The 18,690-nt window shown below is 58.7% G+C and overlaps 1 protein-coding gene across 1 annotated transcript; it reads right to left on the reverse strand.

The window, feature by feature from the left end:
- Positions 1 to 1,801: 1,801 nt before the first annotated feature.
- SPDEF (SAM pointed domain containing ETS transcription factor) lies at positions 1,802 to 9,137 on the reverse strand. Its single transcript, XM_004424246.3, has 5 exons — positions 8,687 to 9,137; positions 6,358 to 6,555; positions 4,970 to 5,017; positions 4,715 to 4,861; positions 1,802 to 2,511 (listed from the first exon to the last, which is right to left on the reverse strand). The coding sequence occupies exons 1-5, from the start codon at positions 9,120 to 9,122 to the stop codon at positions 2,333 to 2,335; spliced, it is 1,008 nt and encodes a 335-aa protein (XP_004424303.2). The 5' UTR covers positions 9,123 to 9,137; the 3' UTR covers positions 1,802 to 2,332.
- Positions 9,138 to 18,690: the final 9,553 nt, after the last annotated feature.

Genomic DNA, 18,690 nt, shown 5'->3' on the forward strand with positions numbered 1-18,690 from the left:
AGCTCTCTCCCGGCCTCAGGGCGCGCCCAGGGCAGGGAGCAGGGATCAATTGGGTTGAATCTGTTCCCCACCCCATCTCCTTCATCCCTTAAATCGGCCTCTAGTGACAAGCCCCTGGTTTTAGCCAAACAAGGACTCTTCAAATAAAGACAAAGTTTGCCTCGTCTGACTTGTGCAGGCTGTTCCACGCAGCTATGGGGAGCCCAGGAGGTGGGGTCCCATGCAGAGGGTCAGGGAACAACTAGGGTAGATGGGGTTCTGACGGGCAGGTGTGCGGAGGAGGAAGAGGAATCCGAAGTTCGCTGCCAGCATACAGGGTGTCTCTGGATGGGTGTGTCCCTGCCAAGCAGACGTGTGCCTCGTGGCAGAGCCACACAACAGGGAGCTGCCCCACCCAACTCCCCACAGCTCCCCTTTCTGGAGCGGCTCCAGCTCCCACTCCTAGCCCCTAATCCCCCTCTCCTCCCCCGCATCCCAGCCTGAGATGAGGCCTCTCCAGGCCCAGGCCCAGCTGGTGGCTCCAGGGACTCAGCTGGGGGCAGGGCGGGCAGGCTGGAGACAAAACCAGTTGAACAGAGCCGAGCTGGTCCTGGCCAGGGTCCCAGTCTGCCCCCTCCTTGGGGGTGGGCAGACAGCAGGGGCCCAGCGAGGCACAGGCCTGCGGCAAGGCCCCCTCCTCCTCCGGGTCCAATCCCAGCTGACAGATGCCAAGGTGCTGTTTGCTCACTGCCAGGAGTAAACTTTCTTCTGGAGACAATAAAATTGCTGAGGGCAGAAGGCAGCAGGACAGGGCAGCATTTAACCCTCAGTGGTCTGGGTGGCCCTGGCTGGCTCCTGTCCTGTCTCCTGGAAGCAAGTCATCAGAAGCTAAGGGTTACAGAGGCTAAGGGCACTGACCAGTCACGAAGCAGGAGGCATGGAGGGGCAGAGAGAGCCCTGTCCTTGTGGGTTCAGTTCCTGGTTCTGCCACTGATGGGCTGCAGGACTGTGAGCAAGTCTCTTAGCCGCTCTGAGCCTCAGTTTCATCCTCTGTAGAATGGGGGAGCAGCCCCTCCCTCACAGTTTTGTTGGGAAGGCTAATGACAAAAAGTAGTGGAAGCACCTAGCGGGTAGTCAGCCCTCAGGACACGTGAGCCCGTGAACGAATGTGAACGAAGCACGAGGACGCTGAGTGAGTTGCTTTGCCCGGGAGACTGGGTGGTGGGTCCTCATCTCCGCCAGCACACGCGCGCTGTGACCCCACACCCTTTCTCTGTCACGTGCTCGCCCCCGCACACCCCGCTCACAGGGCTCGCAGCCTCACAGAGGGCGCTGCTGGGTCTGTGACCTTGCTCAAGAGGGAGAAACCACAGATCAACTGAACTCTCTTCGCTGTAGAGCCAGCGTCCTACGAAGGGGACTGAAGCGCCCACCCTCTCCTGCACCCCTGCTGTCCCACCCCAGAGCCCCCTTGGTTGGCCAAGCAGATACAAGGGCTCTGGGACCCCTCTCAGGAGAGTCAGCCCCCTGGCCCACCGCAAGCAGAAAGCCCTGATCTACAGCAGAGCAAGAGGGTGCGGAGGACGCCGCCTTCTCTCCAGTCCTATGGTAGACCCTCTTCAACCCCAGGGCCCTCCCTCCTTTCGGCCCACACCAGGGTGGGGGGAGATGAGACCCATTCCAGCCCCTCCTTGGCCTTGAGGACTCACTGCCTCCCTCCCACAGCTTCTACCAATCAAGTATTCCTTTCCTTTTAGGCTCAGTTCAATGCCACCTCCCCCAGGAAGCCTCCCATGACCACCCCAGGCCCCTGTGACCACAACCACTTTGAGCACTGATGGCCTCTGAGCTGTCCTGCTGACTCACTGCACAGACACTGGGGTGGTGTCAGTTCTCTGGTATCTTTATTATCTGTTCCCAGGGGTACCCCTGGCACCCCAACTCAGGGGTGTGGACGTCTCCAACTCAGGGGTGCACCATGCATCCATGGTGCAGGATGGGCGGCACAGAGCACTGGACTTCTAGTAGCCTTGGCCAAGTCACTGCCATTCTGCCGGCTCTGCTCTGGAAATCCTGGGGTCAGAGGCTCGGGTGGAGGGAGGGCCCTCCCTATTCACCCCTGCTCCCTCCATGCCCTGGGGGGCTGGGCAAGTGATCAGTCAGGCCTCAGGAGGAAGCACCCCCACTCAGGCCTCGGAAAGCTGACTTATGCCCCTGGGAGCGGTGGGCCATGCCCTCCCTGACCTTGGACTCAGAATGCTGGCAGACGCCGGCCCTCTCCCCCGGCTCAGGGTCCGGCCAGGGCAGGAGCAGGCAGGAGGGACGTTTCAGGCCGAGGCCTGGCCCTCAGCCCTCAGATGGGGTGCACAAACTGGTAGACGAGGCGCTGGGAGATGTCGGGCTTCCGGATAATACCCTTCTTGTAATACTGGCGGATGGAGCGGCTCAGCTTGTCGTAGTTCATGGCGGGCCGGTTCTTGCGGATGCCCCAGAGCCGGGCCACCTGGGCGGAGTCCTCAATTTTGAAGATGCCTGGGGGAGCAGGAGGGGCCGGAGAGAGCCAGCCGTGCAAGTGGAGGGCAGGAAGGAGAAAGACCGAGACCAACAGGTCAGTCTCTCAGAAGGCCGAGAGAGCCAGTGTCGGCTGGGGCAGGGGCCAGGCTGTGGGGGCATCACACCTCCTCCCAAGGCTGTGGTGAGGATTAAAGAAATGCGTGCAGAGTGTGCCACAGGCCCAGTAAGTGGTAAATGATACTGTGGAGTCACAACCTCCTGGATGCAGGGGAGCCAGTGTCCGTTAGTGGGTTATTTGGGGCCTGGAGGGCCTGGCCCTTGCCAGCCTCTGCTCCTGTTGTAGGGTTTGTCCCATGGGGCTCCGGGCTGTGCCCAGGGCTCATTTGGCAAGGTTACCCCCCACCCCCACCCCCGCTGCCTTCCCCTCGCAGTTCCCAAGCCTGAAAGACCTCTTTGCCTTCTCAGATACTTCAGCCCACGAAGCCCTTTCTGGCAGGATTAATTCAGAGGACGTGGTGGAAAGAGTTGGAGCCAGGGTGACCTGGGTTTGAATCCTGGCTCTGCCATTTTCTACCTTTAGAAGCTGCCTGAGGCCCCTTTTTTCTGTCGGTAAGAGGGGGTTATAGTGACTACCATGTTGTTGAGTGTTTACAGAAAGTGCTTAGAGTGGAGCCTGAAGGAAGTGCCTCTTGGGACGGGCTATTACATTGTTAATACCCCCAGTTCTCAACCTAAGACCTCCTGGCAAGGCCCGGGTCAGCACACCCCCTCCAGGCAGCCTTCCCAGATCACCTCCCTGATGTCCTTTCCTAGAACTCTATCATGGGACTGTCTCCCCAGAGGACCGGCTCCCTCTCAGTCTCAAATATACACACAGGGTCACCACGTCTTGTGCAGGAACTTCTCTACCCCCTCCAGCACCTTCTCATCCTCCCCACTCAGCTCCAAAGTCACCTCCTCCATGAAGTCCTTCTGGACCCGGGCACAGCTGCCCCCACTGCCCCGTCGCAGCCCCGACATGCTCTGTACACCAGTTCATTTCACTGCTAGTTCTCCTACAAGACTGTAGGACCCTCGAGGATGGGGGACAGCTGAATCCTCCCGGCACCCTCAGAACATTCTCTGTAAATGTCGGCTGAGCAAGTGCGGAACCAGAGGAGGTGCTCAATGAAGGTTTGTTGGATGAATGAATCTAGTCCATTTCACAGATAAGAAGACTGAGGTCCAGGCACCCATAGCTACTGATGGCAGAATGGGGCCTGGAACCCAGGTTTCCTGGCTCTGAGCCTTTTCCAAAACACTCACATGCACACCGTCTAGTTCTGCACTGTTCACTGAGGTAGCCACCAGCCACATGTTTGAGCCCTTGAAATGTGGCGGGTCCGAACTGAGATGTGCTGTAAGTGTAAAATACACACCAGATCTCAAAGACTTAGTGAAAACATCTCATTAATAATTTTTATATTGGTTATATGTTGAAATTATAATACTTTATAATATTAGGTTAAATAAATTCACCTGTTTAAAAAAATTTTTTTTTTTTGTGAGGAAGATCAGCCCTGAGCTAACATCCATGCTAAGCCTCCTCTTTTTGCTGAGGAAGACCAGCTCTGAGCTAACATCTATTGCCCATCCTCCTCCTTTTTATCCCCAAAGCCCCAGTAGATAGTTGTATGTCATAGCTGCACATCCTTCTAGGTGCTGTATGTGGGACGTGGCCTCAGCATGGCTGGACAAGCGGTGCGTCAGTGCGCGCTCGGTTCCGAACCCCGGCCGCCAGCAGCGGAGCGCGCACACTTAACCGCTAAGCCACAGGGCCGGCCCTAAAAAACTTTTTTAATGTGGCTACCTATCGCATAGGAGGCTCGCACTGTATTTCTCTTTGGACACCATCAGGCTCCCCCGTGAAGCTAGGATGTTTTAGGGCAGAGACTGTGTCCCGTTCTCAGCAGTTTTAAGCCCCTGCTATGTCCCAGGCGCTGTGCGGGGCTGGGGATCCCAAACAAGAGCTTGGCTGGGGGACGGACGTGGCCTTAAACTGCGCACAGACTCCCGTCCCGTCCAAGGACGGCAGCGCGTCTGGCATTCGGGGCCAAGGTGGGGGCAGCTCCACCCCTCTGCCCGACCCCCGATCCGCCCCGCGCCCGGTGCCGGGAGGGAGCCCGGCGGGCCCCCGCTGACCAGCGCCCCGGCCCCCGTGGCCCGCGCGGGCCGCGCTCACCCTTCTCCTGGTTGAGCCAGCGGATGCAGCGCCCGTAGCTGTGCGGCTTGAGCAGCAGCTCCTTGAGGAACTGCCACAGGTGGATGGGCTGCCCGGAGCAGGACGAGTCCACCTCGCTGTCGGCCCAGCTGTCCTCGCTGGGCGAGGCTGGGCGGCCAGGGAGGGGAGCGGTGAGTGGGGGCCCCCTGCTTCAGTGGCAGCCCCCCCTCAACTCCAGACCCCGGGCCGGCCCCTCCCTGCCCAGCGCCAGCTCACCACAGAAGTGAATCGTCCCCGGGGAAGTCCTCTCTTTCATCCAGGCCGCTGCGGGACAAGGAGAGAAAGTTGGGGACCCAGGAGAGACCCCATGGGTCCAGGAGGGCGTTGGGTGGGGCTGTGGGGCCACAGAAGCCCTCCTGCGGCTGGAGGTTCCCCTCTGGCTCCCCTCCTCCTGCCAGTCTGGGAAGACAAGCTGTTTACAGAGGTGCTGCCTGGAAGAAAATTGAGGATTTGGGAGCTGGGAGGGGCCATAGAGGCCCTGCACGCAGTCCTTGTCCAGACTGGAGAGCGGAAGGGCCTTGCTCTGTCTCCCTTTTCTCACCTGTGAAGTGGGGCCAGGACCCCCTCACAGGTCCTGCCAGGATCCAGGGTGATGAAGTCTGCACAGTGCCCTCCCACTGCAGAGTTCACCGAGCTCTTCCGTCCCCTCCGGCTCTCCTCCTGGCCCCCTCCCCGTCTCTCCCACCCCCAGACCAGGCAGAGGGGGCAAAGGCAGCCAACGTCTGCCCACATACCACCCGGCTCTCAGCCTGGCACTGTCCACTGCCCTTGCAACCACTGGTCTCTGACTGGGCATATGAGTGGGTCTTGTCCCCTTATTCATCCCAGACCCCTAATGGCAGGGGCAAGCACTGGCATGGATGGCTCTGTGCCGGGCACACTGTGGGTGCCCAGTGAGATTGAGACGATTTAAACATGAAGGGCTTGGCACACAGCCGTTGAAAACAAGGCAGCTGTATAGATACTGATGGGGAACAAGATCCAAGATACACTGTTAAGCGCAGAACAGGGTGATACTCTGATACTATTCATGTTTTAAAAAAGGGTAAAACACACACATATCTAATTGCTTGTATATGCACAGACTTTCCCTGGCAAGGCAGCCAAGAAATGGTCACAGTGGTTGCCTCCAGGGAGGGGACTAGAAGGCTGGGGGTCAGGAGTGGGAGGCAGAGTTACTTCTCATGGTAGACTATTTTTCACTGTGGTCTTTTTTCAATCCTGCACATTTATTACCTCATTACTTCTTTAATAAAAAACAAACAAACAAAATAACAAGAGGACGAAGAGGAAAGGCTTCATGGTATCCACGGTCCCCGTTGGCTCTGAGATCCTGTGTCCTCGACAGTCTAACTTCCCACGTGCTCTTCCCTAAGTTCTGGGGGCTTGACCAGGGCTGGGAGTGGGTCGGGGCTGGTGAGTTCACCCAGGATACAGGCAGGCAGCTGCAACTGGGGCTGGGATTCAGAACGGAGCCCCGACTGAGACCAAGGGGCTTCTTCCCCAGAGGAGAGTAACCTCCTGGCCGACATCATGGCCTAATTGTCCCCATCGGGACCCCTGGCTTGGAGCCTGGGAGGGACCCCACCCACGCCATGTCCCACCTGATTTCCAGATGTCCAGATGGGCGTGCAGCACGTCCCCACCCAGGGGCGAGCGCTGGCGGAACTGCTCCTCCGACATGGCACACAGCTCCTTGCCCCCCAGCTCCTGGAAGGCCTTCCCCACGGGGGGCAGCCGGTACTGGTGCTCCGTCCACAGGAGCCACTTCTGCACGTTGCCAGGGCTCCAGTCCACAGGGTCTAGGCAAGAGACACTCCCTCAGCCCCAGGGGCTGCTTGAGGGCACCACCCCGAATGTGGCCCGCTCTGCTCTGATGGGGCGCCAGTGGGCACTAGTGGTCTGGGACCATGCACTCCTGGGGTGAGGCCAGGCCAGGCCAGACAGGCCTTGAGGGGCCCTGTGGAGGGGGGTACCCAAGAAGAGAGGGGAGTGAGAGGGAGGAGCCAGGGCCCTAAAAACAAACTCAGCTTGGGGTAGGGTAGCCTGGGGCCTCTGTACCCCCCACTCCACCCAGACCTCAAGTCCTCTCAGACCTTTCCAGCCTCTCCAAAGGACCTTTTGGGGAGCCTCAGCCCTGGAGGGGACAGTGACATTAAACCAGAAACACCCGAGCTTCTTTCCCATATGCCTCTTGCCTTCCCCAAACCCCTCAAGGAACCAGAGAAAAACCCAACCAGGAATTAGCCCTCAACGCCCGCCCCCAACTCCCACTGTATTTTACAGATGAGGAAACTGAGGCACAAAGACTTCCATCCCCTTGTCCAACACCCAACAGAGGGCTGGGCGCCTAGTAGCTGCTCAGAGCACGTGCACCGAATGAATGAGTGTCAGGGCACAGGGTGGTCATGGGGCAGCTACAGGCCTCAGGGGCCGGGAGGGGAGTCACTGGCTGGGTCCTAGATGTCTCTCTAGGGAGCTGCTCTGGGGGGAGCCCGGCAGGGCACACGGGTGGGGGCTAGGCTGTGGGCACAGTCACAATGGGACCTCCAAGAGAACTTCGTGATCTAAGCTGGTGCCCCAGCCGGGTGACCTGCAGACCGGGCTGCCCCCACTTAATAAACCCATTTTCCTCTCCAGGGTCAAAGCAATTTGTTTCTGTTCCCATTGTTCAGAGGGCAGGCCCCTCCCCAGGCCAGTGTGGGAGCGGAGGCCCCGTGGGAGAACCTCCCTGGGAGGGCCAGGCCTGGGTATTGGGCACCCGGAGGACTGGGGCATGGGCAGGAGCTGCCTCCAGGGGACACCAGTTGGGACTGCTGGGGGGCAGGGGCTGAGCCCAGATGACTCCGGGGAGGAGGTACTGGGCCTGAGGGATGCCTGAGACCCCTCCTGTGTGAAAGCAGCACAGAGAGTGGGACGTTCAAATGCCAGGATCCGAAGGCCAGGAGGTGAGCCAGGCCTGCCCAAAGCTGGAGAGACGATGGAGGAACAGGGGCTAGAGACCCAGCAGCCCCTTGACCCATGGCATCAGCTCCACAACCACACCTTCTAGGCCCTGGCAGACACACTCACGCCCAGCCTCCTAATGTCCCCTCCGTCATCACCACTGGACCAGTGACACATTTATCTATTTATGATCTGTTTCCCTCACTGTATTGTCAGCTTCACGAATGAAGGGGCTTCTGCGCTGTGTTTACCACTCAATCCCCCGGTGCCAGAACAGGGCCTGGCATATAAAGAAGCTACTGTTTCTCGGGCATCTATCATGTACCAGGTGCCAGCCTAGGAAGTGAGGATGTAGCGTGAATAAAACAAATGAAATCCCCTGCCCTTGGGGTGTGTACATTCCAGGGTGGGAGACAGACAGTAAACAAGATAAATAAATAAAATACACAGCATATCAGATGGTCTGTGCTGTGAGAGAAGGAAAGCAGGCAGGAGGAAAAAGAGGCGGGGGTATAGGCAGCAATGTCAATAGCGGGGGTCAGGGAAGGCCTCATTGAGATGGTGCCATTTGAGTCAAGACCTAAAGGAGGTGAGGGGTGAGCCAGGTTCTAGGGTGAGGGACCAGCAGGTGCAAAGGTCCTGAGGTGTGAGTGTTGTGGAACAGCAGAGACAGGTGTGGCTGGAGCAGAGCGAATGAGGAGAGTGGCGATGAGCCCGAGAGGAAGTGGTGGGCCAGACGGTGGAGAACTCGAATTCACTTCATCCATCACCTACCTGGGGACACTGGGCTGGTGCAGTTGGGGCACAGAGAGGGCTGGAACCTTGCCAGCCCAGGCTCACAGCTGCTGTGTGTCCTGGGCTGATTGTATGTGTAGAAGGACTGGCATCCTGGGGCTGCCTGAGGCTGGGCCAGGCAGCGTCCCCCTCCCCGCGACCTCAGCTCTGCCTGCGCCCGCCTTATGGAGGCGGGCGTGCAGAGGGGCTCACCTGCGGTGATGTTGAGCAGCTTGCAGGCCGTCTCGATGTCCTTGAGCACCTCGCCCACCACCATGGATTGCACCTGCTCCAGGGAGTGCTCCTCCAGGGTCAGCCCGCCCGGCGCCAAGTCCAGGCTGCCCCCGGGGGCCTGGCTGTCGATGACGGGGCACTGCTCAGGCTCCTCAGCCGGCTCGTCCCGGGGGCTGGCCCCGGGGCCCTTGGCGGCCCAGCCACTGTCCTCAGGGTACAGCATGTCAAAGTAGGACAGGTAGAAGGCGGACAGGCCCTGCTCGGGTGTGGCAGGTGGGCTGGGGCTCCAGTCCCGGCTCTCAGGTCCTGCTGCCCCCACGGCCCCCTTCTCCAGGCCTGTCCGCAACACTGTGTCAGGGGGCAGCAGGAGGCGGCTGGGGGCCACGCCGCTCAGGCCCGGGCTAGCGCTGCCCATGCCGCTGCTGCTCGGCCCGGCGTCTGCGTCTGCAGAGATCAAAGAGGAGGGAGAGTCAGATTCTGGCTGCTTCCCTGTCCCCGTGGGGGCTGCTAAGCTGGTTACAGGGATGAGGGGCCCTGTGGGCAGTAGCTGGGCCTGGGAGAGAGTTGGGGCTTCCGGGTCACTGGGCAGCTAGGCCAGGGCTGGGCAGACTGGCCTTCTGGCTGGGAGAGAGTGAGATGGGAGGAGGGTAGGACTGTAAATGGACAGCTCCCTCTCCCCCAAGGGAGCCAGGTTGGCTGGGAGCAGCCAATCTTGACACGTCATGTGCTTCGAACAACCTTCTGGGGTTCTTGACCTCACGCAGTCCTCACAGTGGAAGGCACGATTAGCCCCATTTGGCAGATGAGCAAACTGAGGCCTGGACAAAGAGCCTTTAATGTCCAGCCCTCTGTCTCTCGGCCGGCCCACACCCAGATCCTAGTCCCTGCCATTCTGTGGAGGAAGTTCCTTCTGAGAGCTAATCTAAATCTTTCCTGCTGTAGCAAAGCTTGTTTTCGTTTTTTCTGCCCTTGAAGTGGGTCAGGAAGGGAGAAGGCTACCACCATCTTCACCAGCCAGGTGAAGGAAGAAAGGAGCAAGGGAGGGGTGTGGCAGGGTAGAATCCCTTCACGAGTTGGGGAGGAGGGGCCATGTCCCCCTCCCACAGGGCCATTTGGGGGGTGTGAATAAATTCCCAGAGTCATGCTGCTGAGGTGGCCACTGAGCAACTACTTGCTGGTGTGCTTGGCCCCCGCTCAGGGCTGGGTTCCTGTATGCACCCCACGTGGTCCTCCCCTGAAAAGTGCAGCCCCCAGGCCCCTCCCTGCTCTCAGAGCCCTCTCCTCTCCCCTCACGCCCTGGAGGGACGTGCAGCTGCCCGAGGCGGTGCCCACGTGCTGACCTCCAGGCCCGGCTTTCGGGGTGGGGTGCAGGGTGTAGGGGGGCTGGGGGTGGTGAGAAGGCCCAGGCTCCGGGAACGACAGAGGCCCTCAGCCACTCAGACACCCTCTCCTCCCTGCCATTGGGCTCAACACGAGGACCTGGAGGCCTCCCTTCCCATTGGTCACCCAGGCTCTGCTTTGCCCGGCCTTTTCTCTGAACCCCATATTGGAGTATGTGGTTCAGGTGAGGCGGGGCCCTTGAGAGATGTCCGGATACCAGAATACCGGGGTTTCTGGGATATTTCTGTGATTTGTGGGCCCGAGACTCAAGAATAAATCAGGACAGAGGTGAAGGATTACCAACAAACATACGCCCCCAATAACACAGGGGGCCATTCAGAGAGGAGGGAAGGAGCGCCTGCTCATGTGTGTCCTTTCTCAGGGGTGTTTATATTTGAAAGCAGTGGTTCTCAGAACGTGGCATCTGGACCAGCAGTACCAGCAGCACCTGGAACTTGTTAGGAATGCACATTCTGAGGCTTTCTTCAGAGCTCCTGAGTCAGAAGCTCCGGGGTGGGGTGGGGGCGCCCAGCAATGCGTTTCCGCAGGCCCTCTGGGCGATTGTGAGGCATGGGCAAGTTTGGGAACCCCGGCTTTAATGGCATCAGGCCAGCAAGAGGGAGAGACTTTCATCAAAGGACCACTAGACTCTCTACTGGTGGAATTTCTGGGGCCACACTGGGACAGAGTGGGGGCTCCCTGGAGCATCTCCAGTCACCCCATGGGACTGACCTGCTCAACCTCAGCGTGAGTGGCATTGTCGCTGCAGGTGGGACAGGGAAAGAACTGTTCGGAAGACACCTCCAGCTCCTCTAGGGCTGCAGCTAGCCCGTTCCACACCTTGGTACAACTCAGAAAACGAGACCCTCTCTTTCTGGGTAGCACAGCTCAGTGAATGGAGCCCAGGAGGAATTTCAGCTCCCTCTCATCCCCTCTCTTGCGCTGTCCTCAACCTTCCCCACTTTACATGGCAGCCCTGCATTTTCCTGTGGCGGAGAGAATACCAGAAAAATAGAAAGGTGTTCCCTCTGATTTCAACTCTCTCTTTTAAGGGCTCCTTTAAGTGACAAGGAAGGAAAGGCCAGGGTGGGGTGGGGTGCGCAGGGATGGAAGGGGGGCCGGGGCTGCGGGGGACAGAGGGTAGGCCTGGAATCATTTCAAGTCCTTCTGTGCAAACACACGTGTGTGCTGTGGGCCCGTATTATTTACCCAGGCAGCACCAACAGCTCGCTCTGTCCCTGGGTCCCTACCCTGGCCTGTGCCCACGCCTTACCCCCTAGGTAGCCCCACCCCTGGAGAGCCCCTCTCAACCCCCCACCCCTCCCTCATCACCCCCTGCCTAGCTCCCTCCCCGTCCACGTCCCCAGAGCTCTCAGCCCTGCCACGTTAGGACAGTCTCTGCCAACACCCTGGGCCTTATGCCAGGGAGACAGAAATCTTTCCAAGCAGGAGAACTTGCTTCCTTCGCGGCCTCCTATTGCTGGGCCTCAGCTACAGGTAGGACGGGAGGCAGCTGCTATGTTTCCGGGCACTGTGGCATGAGGGGTCAGTGAGGATGAATGGGCAGGGCAGGTGGCAGTGTTTGTCAGGCTGGGATGTGATGACACAACCCTGACACATTTGTCAAGTCACCTTCACAGCCCTCGCACCTGTCCCCTCCCCAGGCCTTGTTCTCACTCCGATTCTGTGGATGGGGAGGTTCAGCTACAGATAGCTGAGGGACTTGGAGCCAGGGCTTCCAACGCCTGGCACAGGGCTCCTTCACCAGCAGAGAATTCCTGCCTCGTCCTCCACACCTCACATTCCAGCTCCCCAAGTCACCTTGCTCCTAAGTGCCAAGGGACCTGTTCTCAACCAAGGCTTGCTCCCAGCTCCAACACCTCCCTGGTGAGAAATAAGTTAATGATTAACTGTGTGGCAGGAGGAGAGATCTGATTGTCTGCAGGTGGGGAGGTGGGGGGAATGCTCTGACCCCAGCAGCCAGGTCTGGATGGACCTTGGTTTACTGGTCAGGGAGCCAGGGGCTGGTGGGCCCAGTCTGCAACTCCAGCATCTCCTCCAGGACCCAGGGCTGGACTCGGGAGGGAAGGGAGAGCTGCACAGTGAGCGCCTCCTATGCCCAGAGCACCCACGCATGTGACCCCCTTTCCTACCCACAGCCCGGGTGACGTGCACTCGAGAGCCCATTTTACAGATGCGGACAGTGAGGCTCAGAGAGCTTACGCAGCTTGCCTGAGGTCCCCAGCTGACCATGTGTGGGCTCTGCTCATCGTACCATGTTCCCTCTGGGGCTCCTGCTGTGGCCCGTCCCATCTTCCCAGGGTCCTTCCCACCTCCTGATTGGCCAGCTTGATCTTCCAAAGTCCATTCCCGCCTCCCAGCTGCTCACTCCACCCCACTGTCAAGCTCATTTCCCTCTAACACGCTTTCATCGGGCACCCCTGTGCTCAAGAACCTCCCATGGCTCCCCATTGCCTACCCTGCCTGATGTCTATGGCTGGTGCCCACCTCTGAGCCCACCTCCTACCCAGCGCAGATAATCAGAGCTGGAAGGGACTGCATATTATGTGATCGTTTTATAGATAGGAACAACGAAGCTCAGAGCAGGGAAGGGATTCATTCGCTGGTTAGTGGCAAGGTCTGAACCAGAACCAGAGATCCATCAACATGGTGACCATATCCAGGATCTAATGAGGACAGTGTTTCTCCCTCGGCCCTTGTGCTGTGGGCACGACATGGCTATTTTCTCTTGTGTTGTTGTCCCCCTGCCGAAGATGCCCCTTCCTTCTCATCACAGTTCAGCCCAAAGCCCTCCTCCTCCAAGAAGCCCTCCCCAACATCTCCCTCCTCTGACTTCCCAGGTCTCCACATCTGTGCCATGCAATTCAGCCGTGATTACATTCATGGGTGCTTGTCTGTCCATGAGGACACATGTGCCCTGGGAAAAATGAGGCTCAGAGAGTGGCAGGGATGTGCCCCTAGTCACACAGCAGAGCCAGGACCAGACTAGAGGCCTGCTGACCCTTATGGTTCCATAGGGTCCTGAGACAAGCCTGACGTTTGCCAGGTCCAGGTCTCTCAGACGGCAGGCCCAGCTCTCCCAACTGCCTCTGCTGGCCAGGCCCAAGGGGCTGCCCGTCTCCTGAGCGATGCGTCCAGCTCCCAAACCTCGAGCTGATCTTTTCTGGATTAAGCCACGTGTCTGGATTAAGGCTCAGCATGTCCTGGCTCCCTCCCGCCCCAGAGGCTCTGGCTCTGACTCCAGACAAAGAAAGTTTGGTAACAGCTGGTGGAGGCCAAGGCCCAGACACAGAACCAGATGGGCAGGGCAGCGGCCAGAGGGATTAGCCACCTCAGGCCCCTCCTCTCAGCACCTCCATCCCCCCAGGAAGGCAGATCCAGGAGAGAGGGCAGATTTATAGCAGCTGTTTCCTGCCACTGTCCGGCCTGCTCTCACTTACCTCTTGGGGCCAGGAATGTGCCCTGCAGCTCCCCAGCCTCCCAGGTTCTCACTCACACTCATACTGGCACCAGCAAAAGATCCCCTGATACCCCCTGAATCCACAGTCTCAGGGAAGCGGAGTTACGGGGAGGTCTTTACTAAAGTTATGGGGTTGGAGCCTGTCTCCCACATTCTGCTCAGTCCAGGCCCCCAGGGGGATTGTGATTGTCTTCCCCCCAGGGGGATTGTGAGTGGGATAAATGTGCCTGAGCCCCACCTCCATCCTGAGACCCAACCTCAGTCTGCCCAGACCCCAGGCCCTGGCCGCAGACCTCAGTGAGAAGAGCACGGAGGGACAGCGGGTGAGGCAGGGGGTGACAGAGCCCACCACTCAGCCCTGAGTCGGCCTTGCTCCACCAGCGGGAGCAGACCTCCTCTGGCTGCCCCACTGCGGCCCACAGCCCTGGCTGTCAGCCCCTCCCTCCCTCCAGCTAAGGGCCTCCTTTAATGAGTCAGAATCAGGGGGCTGTGGGGGTGCCACTAGGATCTGGCCAGGAGTCAGGCAGAGTAGGCAGGGGCCACATGGGCCTGCCCCCCAGTCAGCTGGTCAGCACCTTGGAGAGAAGCCGGGCCTGCCCAGGCCACAGGGAGGCCCTGACCTGCACTGTGTCTGGCTTCCCTGAACCCTCCCTGCCCCTGGCCAGCCTCCCTCTCTCCTAGACATTCCCCTCTCAGCCTCTGCTCCCCCTCCCGGCCCCTCACTTCTCCTCAGACAGCTCCTGCCCTCCCATGGAACCCCAGCTCCCTTGCCCTAAGAAACTGCTTTTCTAACTAGCTGGACCCAAGAAAAGGGCCCAGCCTCCTCCTTACTGACCACGCTTCACTGCCCAGACGGTCCTTACTGGACAGACCACCCTCTTACCCAGGAAGGGGTCCCCGGCAGGCCTCCCCCAGGCAGTTCCAGCCCCCTCCCAAGCACCCACTGCCCCGGGGCCCCCCAGGGCAGAGAGAAGGGAGGTGGGTCCAGGGGGTGGCTGACGGAGGACTTGCCTGTCTCAGGCTCAGCTTGAGAGTAGGGGAGGTAGGTTTCTTCTAGATCCCTGGGTTTCCCCCAACTTCTCAGATCCCAGACCTGTCCAGCCACTGACCTAACTTTCTCAGGAGCCCTGCTCTCTGGCGGTTCAACTGAGGAGCCAGCTTCTGGGCCCAGGAGCTGGGTGTGTGGGGAGACCTGGGGATGGGGTGAGGCTATGGAGAGATCAGAGGGTGGGTAGGGAGTTGGGGGACAGGGCCAGCGAGCAGGAGGACAGGGCACAGGAAACGAAAGGGTCAGGGGAGCATCAAGGAAATCTGGTCTAGTCTGCTTTGCCCACAGTTCCCAGGGGCAGCCAGAGCCCGAAGGCACATTTATTCCAGCTATGTCTCCCATTCACTCCCACTGCCTGGGTACAGCTGGCATCCACAGCGCCTCACTGACATCGCTTCCAACCCTTTCTGGGACAAGGTGAAGGCCAACTAAATAAATGGCTTCGTTGGGCTCTCCCAGCCCTGGGGCAGCCTGTATTATTCCCACCTGACCGACATGGTGCTGTACCTGCTACAGGCACACGTCCGAGGTGACCAAGCAGGGATTGGAACTCAAGACTGAGCCCCACCCTCTTCTCAGATGGTGCTAATGACTCAGCACCTGCCGACCTCTAGGGTCACTGCTGCTGACCACCCCTTTTGCCTCTGCTCAGGCTGCCCACTGACCCAGCCCCTGAAAATCCCAGCCCCACAGAGGTCGTATTGGTGGACTCAGGTGGCACGGACGCCTGCAGCCTGGAGTACAGGGACCCACCTCAGCCTCGAGCTCACCGCCATCTTTGAGTTTGCTCCAAAGGGGGTGTGTGGTCTGGAAAGAACTCGAGGCCTCAACATCTGGAGATGTGGGTTCATGTCCTGCACTGTTCCCACCGCATGTGAGGCCCTGGGCAGCCAGCCCCTGGTCCCCTCTGGGCCTCAGTCTCCTCCTCTGTTCTCCGAGGGGGTGAGTCATCTCCCAGGGTTTTTCTAGCCCAGACACTGTTTGGATTCTATGACTGCATGACCCCTATCTTCCCCCTCAGCCTGACTTGGAAGGAAGGTGGAGGAGAAACAGAGGTGGACACCAGGGACTCCCCTTGCAAGCAGAGACATAATTCAGGGATGACATTTTGGGCAGAATGAGGGGTGTGGCTACGTCTCCCTCTGCCCACCCTCCTCTGGAGCTGGTGTCCAGAGCCTCTCAAAGACTTGGCCCACCCTTCTGACCAAGCAGGGCCACGGCCAGGCCGCCCCTTACCTCCCAAGTTGCACCTCCCAAGGTTCCCGCCCCAGCAGCATCTCCTCCCCACGTCTTCCAGTCAGCGGAGACTCCCTGCCCAGGCAAGTCCGGCCAGAACCCCAATTTCCAGCCACATCAAGTACAAATCCTGCCTGACTTTCAGGGCTTTCCAGAAACTGCAGATCACTTCTTCATTCAGCCCTTGTGGAGCACGTACTGTGTGGAAATACATTTCATGTCTCAGCACCCCAGTCCAGCTCGACCACCACACCCCGGCCATCTGCATACTCCCCCTGCCCCTCCTCTCTCTAGCACAGTCTCCCCTGGGCCCCACAAACCCTCCTTGAAGGGGCTGGGTCACAGCACCCTCTCTCTTCCCTACCCTCCTCCAGCACCTCATCTGTACCACCCTCCCAGCACTCGCTACACCATAGGGGTGTTGAGGTTTTGTGGGTGTCTCTTCCCCACACTCCAGTCCCAGCTGGGTGGCGGGCCCCTGAAGGTGTGAGAACACGTGAATGTCACTTGGCTCTGCCTGGGGCCCCGTGGTCCATCCTCTCGGCCTTAGTCTCCTCATTGGTGAAATGGGGACTCGTAATGATAATTGTGTCTCTGGGATTTGGCACGACAAGGCAGGACAGTGATGTGGGAAGACTCGACACTCTCCCAAAAGGTGTGTGTACACGTCGGTTACTCTCATCTCTATCCTCCATGTCTCTGCAGCCTCCTCCAGGCCCAGAACAGCGACGGAAAGGCAGAGGCGCTTCATAAACTCCTGCTGGTGAATCTGTAAAGTTTTGACATGTCTGAGGGAGGAAATGTGCCTTGAGCCCCAAGCCTAGGGCCAGGGAGCCCACCTTGGGCTTGGAAAGGGGATTTTAGGACAAGTCAAGACAATCAAACAATACAGAAAATTATAAAATTTTCTGAACTGTTCTGAGAGGCTAAGAACAGAATTGCTTCAAAAAAAGGTTTAGGGGGTGCTGGCCAAGTGGTGTAGTGGTTAAGTTTGCGTGCTCCGCGTCGGCGGCCCGGGGTTCGCACGTTCGGATCCCAGGCGTGGACCTATGCAGTGCTCATCAAGCCATGCTATGGTGGCGTCCCATATACAAAATAGAAGAAGATTGGCACAGATGTTAGCTCAGGACTAATCTTCCTCAGCAAAAAGAGGAAGACTGGCAATGGATGTTAGCTCAGGGACAATCTTCCTCCCACACACACACAAAAAAGGTTTAAATGGGCGAGGATAGGTTATGAGGGGGTTATTGGGACACAACCCCATCCGTGAAGTGTCAACAGAGACATATCGCCCTTCTGTCTTAGAGCCCTGTGTGTGTGGGGGCGGGGGGGATGTGGAAGCTGGAGACAGGAAGAGCTGGATCCCAGTGGCCCTCAAGCCAACTTGCTGCCTCAGGAGCAGAGGGACCTGGGCCCCGCCCCTGTCACCACTCTCAGGTGCTGGGGCCGTAGCCTGGGCGGTCACCCCCAGACCTCTGTCTTCAATCCCACAGCCAGAGGGAGAGGGAAGGGTGCCTGGATTCTGGTGATGCCCACAGAGACCTCATGGCCCCTTTCTCTGGTCCCAGTGGGCTCTGGTCCGTCTGGCCCCCAGCAGAGTCACACTCAGGTCGCAGGCTGAGAGCAGTGGTCCCCTAGTCTGGAGGCCCTGCCCAGCCACTGAGAGGTGGAGAGAAGCATCTGGCAGGCGGCACTTCTCGCCTGGGAACATGCAAATGAGGCAAGAGAAGGAGCCTGCATTAAATGTCAGGAAGAGCCCAAGGCAACTGGGCTTGTGCAAAGTTTGCTTTGGGAAGTGTTGTTCCACCTGACAGGCCACTGGCTTAGCTGGGGGCACAGGGTGGGGTGTGGAATGAGGTGGGGTGGCGATGGGGGCAGGGGGAGGGTCCAGATGGAATTTGAGTCCGGACTCCCTGCTCTGGGCCTGGGGCAAGTGACTCGGCTTCCTCTGAGACTCAGTTGTCCCGTCTGTTAAATGGGCTGTCAAGAGCATGGCTTAAAGGGGTTGTGAAGATTGAGGGAGAGGGTGGATGGAAATTCCTTGTGAATCATGATGAGCTGAGCGTGCATGAAGGTGGCTCTTGGGAGCAGGTGAGGGGATGGCACTGGGAAGAGAGGAAGGAAAGGCAATGTGGCGAGGAATGAGGGGAACAAAGGAAGAAGTGGGGGTGGGGGGGCGGGGGGCGGGGCTGAAGGGCGGAGCCTGCGGGATTGTTGAGGACAGTGGTGAGGGAGGCCTGGGCCTTGCCCTGAGATCTTCCTGCTCTGTAGCCCAGTGCAGGGCAGCTGCTGGCCTCACCCACCCCTCCCTGGCCTCTAGAAGAAGCCAAAGCCAGAGCCACTCACCTCTGCTGAACTCAGCCTAGGGGACAAGCCTAGGAAAGCACACAAATCTTGCAAAGCTGCCAAATCCAGCTGGCCAGCCTGTCTCACCGACTCCTACACAGCCTTCAAAACCGAGCTCCAAGTTGTCTCTTCCATGAAGCCTCTTTTAACAGAAAACGCCACCTTATCTAACCTTCTCACTACACAGACAAGGACCAGCAAGTGCGGGGAGGAAAAGTGACTTACCCGAGGTCACAAGTGTGGGTCTTAACCCATCCCTTCTTGCCCTCCACCCGGAGCGTCTTTGTCCCTACGTCAACCTGAACTGACTTACCCAGGTTACACTCAAGCTGCAGTGTTTCACACAAAATTGTGCTCTAATTGTTTTGGGGCCATTAACTTTATATCTGCAACAACCTCAGTGGTAAAAAGTGGGTTCTCGTGGTTCTTCTACTTACTGCCGGCAGCATAGTTTCTGAGCATCTATTGAGCACCTACTGCATGCTATTCCCT

Source organism: Ceratotherium simum, chromosome 13 (assembly GCF_057802395.1).
Source record: "Ceratotherium simum simum isolate JZ-2026a chromosome 13, ASM5780239v1, whole genome shotgun sequence".
In the NCBI taxonomy this organism is placed as follows: Eukaryota; Metazoa; Chordata; class Mammalia; order Perissodactyla; family Rhinocerotidae; genus Ceratotherium; species Ceratotherium simum.

Coding starts and splice junctions, on each gene's coding strand:
- SPDEF (XM_004424246.3), bottom strand. CDS start 9,122: ATGGGCAGCGCTAGCCCGGGCCTGAGCGGCGTGGCCCCCAGCCGCCTC. Junction 6,556..8,686: donor GCTGCTCAACATCACCGCAG/GTGAGCCCCTCT, acceptor TCTCTTGCCTAG/ACCCTGTGGACTGGAGCCCT. Junction 4,862..4,969: donor GGGGACGATTCACTTCTGTG/GTGAGCTGGCGC, acceptor CTGGCCGCCCAG/CCTCGCCCAGCGAGGACAGC.